The sequence below is a fragment of the Babylonia areolata genome, chromosome 5 (assembly GCF_041734735.1).
Source record: "Babylonia areolata isolate BAREFJ2019XMU chromosome 5, ASM4173473v1, whole genome shotgun sequence".
NCBI lineage: Eukaryota > Metazoa > Mollusca > Gastropoda > Neogastropoda > Buccinidae > Babylonia > Babylonia areolata.
In genome coordinates, this window is record NC_134880.1 from 16,857,353 (window position 1) to 16,867,352 (window position 10,000).

At 45.5% G+C, this 10,000-nt stretch overlaps 1 protein-coding gene across 1 annotated transcript in view; it reads right to left on the reverse strand.

Annotated features, from left to right (window-relative positions):
• Nucleotides 1–1,277: 1,277 nt before the first annotated feature.
• The window catches only part of LOC143282396 (uncharacterized), a 14,250-nt gene continuing 5,527 nt past the window's right edge, over nucleotides 1,278–10,000 (reverse strand). The window contains exons 2-5 of the mRNA XM_076588020.1: nucleotides 8,147–8,437; nucleotides 5,554–5,571; nucleotides 3,938–4,083; nucleotides 1,278–2,300 (exon numbers count right to left, since the gene is read on the reverse strand). Of these exons, the coding sequence (XP_076444135.1) occupies nucleotides 2,097–2,300; nucleotides 3,938–4,083; nucleotides 5,554–5,571; nucleotides 8,147–8,366 (588 nt within the window). The 5' untranslated portion in view covers nucleotides 8,367–8,437 and the 3' untranslated portion in view covers nucleotides 1,278–2,096. The remainder of the gene's footprint in view (nucleotides 2,301–3,937; nucleotides 4,084–5,553; nucleotides 5,572–8,146; nucleotides 8,438–10,000) is intronic.

The following is a 10,000-nucleotide window of genomic DNA, read 5'->3' on the forward strand; positions in this document are numbered from 1 at the left end:
TATTTGTGTGTGCGTGCGCGCACACACACACACACACTACACACATGTATTGTGAGTTTGCACTATATAAGTAGTAGCTGTAGTTGTAGTGGTAGTACTAATGATGGTGGTAGCAATATTAGTAGTAGAATAACATGACAAGCTCTTGTTCGTTGAATATCAGTATCTACTGTTGTAATACTGATGACTTTGAACGGTGCAGCCCAAACAACAAAAAACAAAAAAACAAAATCGTTCACAATCCCAAATTTTAATCAACCAACGAAACAGGGACAAACCCTAAAATCTTTTCCATTGGAAGAGATAAAGAAAAGAAAGAAAAAAAAGTAGAGAAAAAGTATAAACAGAAAAATTGTCCCGTCTTCAAGTGAACAAGACGGGGATGACTTGCTTCGCTTTAAGACGAATTTACAACCTGAGTACAAATCCACACCAGTGGAATAACTTTCCTCTGAAATGAAGTGCACCCTAAATCATTGTTCGCTTTAAAACCACCAGTCACAGCCGTCCATCATCACCTTTCTTTCTTCTGTTTTTTTGTTGTTGTTTTTTTGTTTTTTTGTTTTTCAGACGGGGGAGCCTCCGTTTCTATGACAACACAGGAGGAGGGAGGGAGGGGGATGGAGGGAGGAGGAGAAGAATGAGGAGGAGAGAGGAAGACAAGATACACAGCCCCTCTTCCTCCTTTCCTTCAAGCAACCAACCACCCACCCACCCACCCCCCAAATAACTTCTTCCAAAATTCACCATCCCACCTCCTTTCCACCAATGCATAGGATACATCCGACTGGGTGCACACATAATTTCCTAATCGAAATTGATAGATATATTGTATAGTATTGTATTGTGTTGTATTGTATTATATTGTATCGTATTGTATTGTATTGTATTGTATTGTAGCCCACTGTATCTATGGAACAGTTTTCTTTATCATACCCGTGCATCTGATTCTATCTCTGCGTTTCGCTCATCACTAAAAACTCATATTTTTAAAACCTGTCTATAAGCACTCTCAGCTTTCTTGTTCTCCAGCACCACCTTTGTCAGCTCACTTCGAATGCATGAAGAGTGGGAAAGGGAGAGTGTGTGTGTGCGTGGGGAGGAGGGAGGGGGCTCCGGGGGGCCGGGGGGTGGGGAGTTGAGAAAGAGTGGTCATGAATGATTTGTAATTGTAATATTTTTCTTTTGTGCACAGCGTCCTGAGCTGTTGGAGAGAAAGGGCGCTACATAAATGTACATTATTAGTAGTATCATTATTATCATTATTGTATCGTATTGTACTGTACTGATATAGTGTAGTGTAGTGTAGTGTAGTAGTGTAGTGTAGTGTAGTGTAGTGTAGTGTGTTATGCTGTATTGTGTTGCACTGTATCGCATTGCGTTGTATATTTCGTTGGATCCTATTGCATTGCATTGGATCACGCCACATCGTCTAGTGTCGTATTGTACTGTACCGTACTGCACCACCTTGCTTTGTGTTGTGTCCTATCCTAATCCCCTCCTTTATCCAAATTCTATCCTTTCCTTCCCTTTCTATCCTGTCCTATGCTATCCCATCTTATCCTGTCTTGTCCTGTCCTATCCTAAGCTATCCTATCTTATCCTGTCTTGTCCTGTCCTATCCTAAGCTATCCTATCTCGTCCTGTCTTGTCCTGTCCTATCCTAAGCTATCCTATCTTATCCTGTCTTGTCCTGCCCTATCCTAAGCTATCCTATATCATCCTGTCTTGTCCTGTCCTATCCTAAGCTATCCTATATCATCCTGTCTTGTTCTGTCCTATCCTAAGCTATCCTATATCATCCTGTCTTGTCCTGTCCTATCCTAAGCTATCCTATCTCGTCCTGTCTTGTCCTGTCCTATCCTAAGCTATCCTATCTCGTCCTGTCTTGTCCTGTCCTATCCTAAGCTATCCTATCTCGTCCTGTCTTGTCCTGCCCTATCCTAAGCTATCCTATCTTATCCTGTCTTGTCCTGTCCTATCCTAAGCTATCCTGTCTCGTCCTGTCTTGTCCTGTCCTACCCTAAGCTATCCTATCTTATCCTGTCTTAACTTTTCCTACCCTGTCCTTTCCTTTCCCCACCAGTAGCCTTTCATCAGTAGTCGTGTTTTTTGTCGTCACTCTTGAAGAAGGCGGTAGGGCAGGCAAAGTAGGAGACCTCAGTGCCGACGGGCAGGAAGTCGTCAGCCACCTGGCGGAGGGTGAACCTGTCCTTGGCCACACTGAGCACCTCCAGCGAGCAGTTCTTGGCATCGATGAGCGCCAGGGCGCTGTAGCTCGCCATCACCACGGGCGGGTACTGACAAGGCAAGGACAAGACAAGTTGGACGTTGAACCGAGGTCCCGTGTGCACTTAGCGCAGGGAAAAGAACCCACGGCAATCAGTTAGACGATGAACCGAGGTCCCTGTGTGTATACATGCACTTAGCGCACGTAAAAGAACCCACGGCAACAAGTTAGACGATAAACCGAGGTCCCGTGTTGTATACACGCTCTTAGCACACGTAAAATAACGCACGGCAACAAGTTAGACGATAGACCGAGGTCCCGTGTTGTATTTCTCGTACTTAGCGCACGTAAAAGAACCTACGGCAACAAGTTAGACGATAGACCAAGGTCCCGTGTTGTATTTCTCGTACTTAGCGCACGTAAAAGAACCCACGGCAACAAGTTAGACGATAGACCAAGGTCCCGTGTGTATACATGCATTTAGCAAACATAAAGCAACTGGCGGCAACAAGTCAGATGATAAACCGATGTCCCGTGTGTATACATGCACTAAACGCACGTAAAAGAACCCACAGCAGCAAGTTAGACAATAAACCGAGGTTCCGTGTTGTATAGACGCACTTAGCACACGTAAAAGAACCCACGGCAACAAGTTAGATGACAAGCCGAGGCCCCGTGTTGTAGACATGCACTTAGCGCACGTAAAAGAACCCAAGGCAATAAGTGAGACGATAAACCGAGGCCCCGTGTGTATACACGCACCTAGCGCACGTGAAAGAACCCACGGCAACAAATTAGACAATATTCCGAGGTCCCGTGTGTATACATGCACTTAGCAAACAAAACAATTCATGACAAGTTAGAAGATAAACCGAGGTCCCGTGTGTACCGTGTGTATACAAATACTTAGTGCAAATACTTAGAACCCACGGCAACAAGTTGGATGACAAACCTATGTCCTGTGTGTACATATGCACTTAGCGGACGTAAGTTCATTTTGAGTGGGTACACACAGGGAAACTTTATCCGAACTGGTGGGAAGAAAGGAAATTACCTTCAACGAGTGGGTAGAGGGGAACTTACCTTCAGCGGGTGGGAAGAGAGAGAAATTACCTTCAACAGGTGGGCAGAGGGGAACTTACCTTCAGCGGATGGGAAGAGGGGAATTAACCTTCAACGGGTGGGCGGAGGGGAACTTACCTTCAGCGGGTGGGAAGAGAGGAAGTTACCTTCAACGGGTGGGCAGAGGGGAATTTACCTTCAGCGGGTGGGAAGAGAGGAAATTACCTTCAACAGGTGGGCAGAGGGGAACTTACCTTCAGTGGGTGGGCATAGGGGAATTTACCTTCAACGGGTGAGCGGAGGGGAACTTACCTTCAGCGGGTGGGCAGAGGGGAACTTACCTTCAGCGGGTGGGCAGAGGGGAAATTAACCTTCAACGGGTGGGCAGAGGGGAACTTAACCTTCAACGGGTGGGCAGAGGGAAACTAACCTTAAACGGGTGGACAAAGAGGAACGGGGGCGGAGCAAAAGGTGAATCAGCTGATTAGGTCTCGAACCGGGAGGATAAGTGAATTAAGAAAGGGCATGAAAGAAGCTTTGAACCTTGAAACAAGTGGAGGCAAAAAGGGGAGCGGTGGGTGAGTGGGTGGGTGGGTGGGTGTATGGATGTGTGGGTGGTGGGGACGAGGGTGGCCGGTGGATTACCTTGAACGGTTTATTAAAGGTGACTGTCACGTCGATAATGTTCGTCCCGCTGCCCGCGACAGGGGAGACGATACAGGCGCTGATGTCTGCGATGGACGCATCATTGAATCCTGGGCAGGTGGTGAAGTTGAGCACACCCGTCTGGCCTGTACGTTGTTGGTGAGAAAATGAGAGAGAGAGAGAGACAGAGACAGAGAGAGAGAGAGAGAGAGACAGAGAGAGAGAGAGACAGAGAGAGAGAGAGAGAGAGGAACACACACACACACACACACACACACACACACACACACACACACACACACACACACACACAGTGTGCGAGAGAGAGGGGGGAAGATAGGCAGAGACAGACAGGCAGGCAGGCAGAAAGACAGAGGGTGTGTGGGAGAGAGAGGGGGGAGGTGGGCGGGGGGGAGGGGGGGAGGGCAGACAGAGACAGACAGACAGTCACAGAGAGAGAGAGAGAGGCAGAAGAGAGACAGACAGAGAGAGAGAGGGGCAGAAGAGAGACAGACAGAGAAAGAGAGATCGTTTCGTTTTTTCATGAATAGTCTGTTCATCTAAGATGATGATATTAGACTGAAAATAGATGGTATTATTGTTATTATTATTTCTATCATAATAATGATTATTATTATCATTAATTAGAACTCATCATTTGTGAAAATCAATGGCAGGGGAAGAAATATTTAAAAACAGATAGAGAGAGGCAGACAGACACAGAGACCAGAGACAGAGAGAGACAGTGACAGACAGAGAGGCAGACAGACAGTCAGAGAGAGAGGCAGACAGAGAGAGATACAGACAGAGAGAAAGAGAGAGAGGCAGACACAGAGACAGACAGACAGAGGCAGAGAGAGAATGAACGAACGAACGAAATTCTATTTATAGGGAAAATAATATGTTTGTTTGCATCCGGCCCTATGGCCAAAGATAACTGAAGATAAAAAAAAAAATGAAAGAAGAAATAAGTGAGAGCCAAAATGATCACAACAGCAACAAAATATCGAAATACACACATGCACAAAACATAAGTACAAATATCTATGTGTAATAGTATTTAGCTTTGAAGAAACAATAATAACTTAAGACGAGAGGTGTGGCGGAGAAGAAAAACAAGATGTCTGAAAGAATCTGTGATCAATGTTGCACAAACGACACTGCTGACGAATTTTCCTATTTGTTTTTGTGGCTCTTTTATGGCAACAAACAAAAATGTTTATCTACATACTGTAGAACCCGCCTAAAGTCCATAAAATTCCACTTACTGTTTTCTTTTTTTTCTTTCTTTGTTAAACACACAACAAAAGAATGCTGTTAAAAATGAATTTGTCTGATCCATACGCATTTCTTTTCGTTTGTCTATTGATTGCCAATTGCTGAGGAAAATTGACTTGTTGATTTGTTTGCTTGTTAGCAAGAGTTGACGTTTTGTTTGTTATTGACATCAACTGAGTTTTTTGTTTATGGTGTGTGTGAAAGATGTATGTGTGTATTGTTTCCTAGCTCCCAGGGGGCACGTGAAAGAAAGGTCTCGCCTTGCCTTGCCATGCCTTGCCTGGCACAGACAGACAGACAGAGAATGTAGGAGAAAGAATTTAGAAGAAAACACTTACATTCTTGATGGCCGATCACTGAAAATTGATGGAGGGGAGAGCGGGTGGGGAGGGAGAGACAGAAATAGTAGATTAGTGATGAATCAAATGATCAGCACCAACGAATCAATGACAATTATTTTTTATCCCCCCCCCTTCCCCTCACACACACACACACCTCTGACCCCCTTTACAAATAACTAACTTTAACATCATTCCCTTTTCACCTCCTTTTGCCCGTGGACCTTAGACTTGTACGGCCCCACGTTGTTGGAAAGCCACAGCGCTCCATTTTCCGCGGTCCTCCGCCAGTCAATCTGTTGACTTCACCCCATCGTCTGTCACCTAGTCTGAGGTTTTCCTCCGCTGTTTGCTGGCGTTACTCCATCGTCTGTCAACTAGTCTGAGGTCTCTCTCCACAGTTTGCTGATGTCACCCCATCGTCTGTCAACTAGTCTGAGGTCTCTCTCCACAGTTTGCTGATGTCACCCCATCGTCTGTCAACTAGTCTGAGGTCTCTCTCCACAGTTTGCTGATGTCACCCCATCGTCTGTCAACTAGTCTGAGGTCTCTCTCCACTGTCTGCTGGCGTCACCCCATCGTCTGTCAACTAGTCTGAGGTCTATCTCCACTGTTTGCTGGTGTCACCCCAGCATCTGTCAACTAGTCTGAGGTCTCTCTCCACTGTTTGCTGGTGTCACCCCATCGTCTGTCAACTAGTCCGAGGTCTCTATCTACTGTTTGCGCCAGTTCATCTTGGGCCAGTCCCTCTTTTATCGGCCTGTATGTGTGTGTCCGATTCATGGCCTAGCGTGCAATTCTTGTTGTGGGATGCCTCAGTATATGTCCCAGTCAACGGTGACGATGTTTGCAGATGACGGTTGACACGAGAGGTCGATGGGATATCTCTCTGACCTCTTCCAAAACCCTCGCCATTAGATGCCAAGGATTTTACACAGGCATCTGGTATCAAAGGCATCCAGTTTATCTCTCCTGTTTGATCTGGAGTTTGAAGAGAAAAAAAAAGAAGAAAAAAAAAGATAACATAAAAACCGGCGGTTGGTGCGCCAAATGTGAAAGCAGCATTCAGCCTCACCTAATACACAACAAGTGATGCCCTCGTGAGGCATGTTTTGTTCTCCGATTGTGAGACCAATGACAACCGACCACATCCTTCAAGACTGTACGACGCATGCAGCATCCAGGAGGAAGTACTGGCCAACACCGACAGCAGTGAAAGCCAAGCTGTACGGCACCCTGGAGGAGCTGCGACGGACGGCAGCCTTCATCGAGGACACCGGGCTGCTCATCTAACGGGAGGCGAACGAGGAAGATGGAAGAAGTTCGCCGATTCTGACAACAGCGTTGCACGGACCGGCCTGCCGTTCAGCTGACGTGGTCTTCAGCACCCAGGCCAGGTATTCATGGACAGAAGTCAGGAGGCGTGAAGACCCCCCCCCCCCCCCCCCCCCCCCCCCTCCCCCACATCCCCTCCTCCCCACCACTACCATATTAGAGTGACACATGTGTAGAGGTTTATATTCTGACGTCATTTTCTTTTTCATTACCCCGTCAGTGCCAAAGGAAAAAAAACAGTAGGAATTGGTGTTTCAAGTCACATAACAAACTGAGAAAACAGAATGGAGATATACCACTCTCTAGACAAACTGTGTTAATTTTCAGCCTTCCTGACTTATGTCCCTTCTTCTGATAACATCATAAGTGACGTCACTATCTTACGTTCTATGGCTCTCAAGGGGTCGAGCTAAAGCCTTACGTTTGCCCCCCCGTCGCGAAATAAATCACTTTGACACCAAGGGCGAACTCTCAGGCGAAAAATGTCATTGGCCAATTCATCACATCTGTTAACCACCCACGCACCGGATCTATCACTGGACTTCGACATAAACCAACCTACTAACCCAACCAACCTCTCAACCAGTTGTGATACACATATATATTACATTATACAGTGGAACTGATCATGGTTTATTTGGAAAGGCGCAATAGAAATTATCATTATTATTATTATCATCATCATTATCATTATTATTATCATCATTGTCATTTTATCAATATCATTATTAGTTGGTAGTCGACGACGTCGTCGTCGTAGTAGTAGTAGTTGTTGTTGTCGTCGTCGTAGTAGTAGTAGTAGCCGTAGTAGTAGTAGTGCTAGTAGTAGTATCATTAATATTTTTTGAGAGATTACTACTATTATCACTACTACTAATGCTACTACTTATACTACTACTACTACTACTACTACTACTACTACTACTACTACTACTTCTACTACTACGGCTACTACTACTACTACTACTACTACTACTCCTAAGATGGCTATTATCATCATCATTATCATCATCACCATAATCATCGTCAATGAGATCCTCCTCATCATTCTCATCATCTTCATTATTATTATCATTACATCAAGCCTGTCGTCGTCATCATCATCATCATCATCTTTTTCTTCTCCTTCTTTGTCATTATTATCATCATTATCATAATTTATCAGGCCTGTCATCGTCATCATCATCATCATCATTATCATAATTTATTAGGTCTGTCATCGTCACCATTATCATTATTACTCTTACAGCAGACGCACGTTTCAAGTTATATTCGAGCGCACTGATGCGAGATGACAGCGTGTAGAACAGGGAAGTCAAGCGAGCCTCGATGTAGCTGTTGCTGTAGCCACTGTAGCCGTAGTGAGCCTCCGCTGGGCCCGTGCTCCAAGCTGCCATGGCGAAGACTAAGAGACCGAGAGTGGCAAAGCTGGCAAAGCCTTTGATGCCACCGTCTCTTGACCGGGAAGCTTCCGTCATCGTCAGTGGACTGAGGAGACTGATGTTCGGTGGGTGTATGTCACCTGCGGATTGTGGGGTCGGTTTGGAAACTGGAAACGAATGAGGCTGTGCGTGAGTGAGTGAGTGAGGGACTGGAGGGAGGGAGGTAATTGCAGTACAGTGCAGTGCAAGTACAAAACCAAGACTGAATAGCACAGCCGTGCAGAACAACACAGTACGGTGCAGGACAGTACAGTACAGTGCAGTGCAGTACAGTGCAGTACTAAACAGTCCAGTGCAATGAAGTACAGTACAGTGCCGAACAGTACAGTTTCAGTTTCAGTTTCAGTAGCTCAAGGAGGCGTCACTGCGTTACAGTGCAATACAGTGCAAGACAGTACAGTTTAAGTGTTCTGATCATTTCAAAAATGTATATTCCCCTTTTATCCAAACCCCTCTTACCCTCCTCTCTCCCCCAGACCCCCCTAGCCCCCTCCACACACACACACCCAATCTCCTTCAACAAACATACAGAGTGCACTAAAAAAAAACTTAAATTTTTTTTTTTAAATGTTTTTTAAAAGTCATTATCAAGAAAGCAGAAGAAAAGTCAGCTTCGTGAAGGTGCGCATGTGCGATGATCGCGCGTTGATACAAAATTAATGTAAAACAAATCACAGTCCACTTAACATGCCCTTTTCTACACGTTTGACGATACTGTTCATCAGTCGCCGTGAAATGTGTCTGTGGTTTTAACCCAGCATTAACGAAACGACCCAACACCCTCGGCCTTTGTACAATGAGGTTACCGCTCACAGCGGTACATTAATCAATCAATTAATTAATTAATTGTTATATTTATATAGCGCTGAATCTTGTGCAGAGACAAATCAGAGCGCTTTCGAAACCAGTCATCCACACACATGCATCACTCTAGAACTGGAAATCTGAAGACAAGGAAGAGGCAGGGAAGGGAGGCTATTTTGGGAAGAGGTGGGTTTTAAGACCAGACTTGAAAGAGCTGAGTGCGGAGACCTGAAGAAGAGAAAGAGGAAGTTCATTCCAATTGCCAGGTCCAGAGACAGCCGAGAAAGAACGGCAAACAATAGTCAAGTGTTTGAATCTAGGTATGCGAAAACAGAGTGGATCCGAAGCCGATCGTTGAGAACGAGATGGAGTGTAGTGGTGAGGGCAGCCACAGAGATAGGAAGGGGCAGATTTGTGAATACATTTATAACACAGAGTGCTGATCTTGTAGTTATTGTGTGAGACAGGTAGCCAGTGGAGATGTTGCAAAAGAGGAGTGATGTGCTCAGATCTTTTCTTTGTGAGAATGAATCGGGCTGTGGGGTGTCGAATATAAATTGGGTGGAGTGGTCGCCTTGTGGTAATGTGTCCGCCTAGGAAGCGTGAGAATCTGAGCAAACGGGATCGAACCCCTCACTTGTCAGAATTTTCTCCCGCTGTATTCATTCGGATGAGACTGAGGTCCTGTGTGTAGCACTATGCAATTAAAGCACGTAAAAGAATATCACGGTAACAAGAGAGTTGTTCCTCAGTGGCAAAATTCACTGTGTGTGTGTGTGTGTGTGTGTGTGTGTGTGTGTGTGTGTGTGTGTGTGTGTGGAGGGGGTAGGGCAGGAATGAATGCCTGCCACCGCCTCGAAAATTCT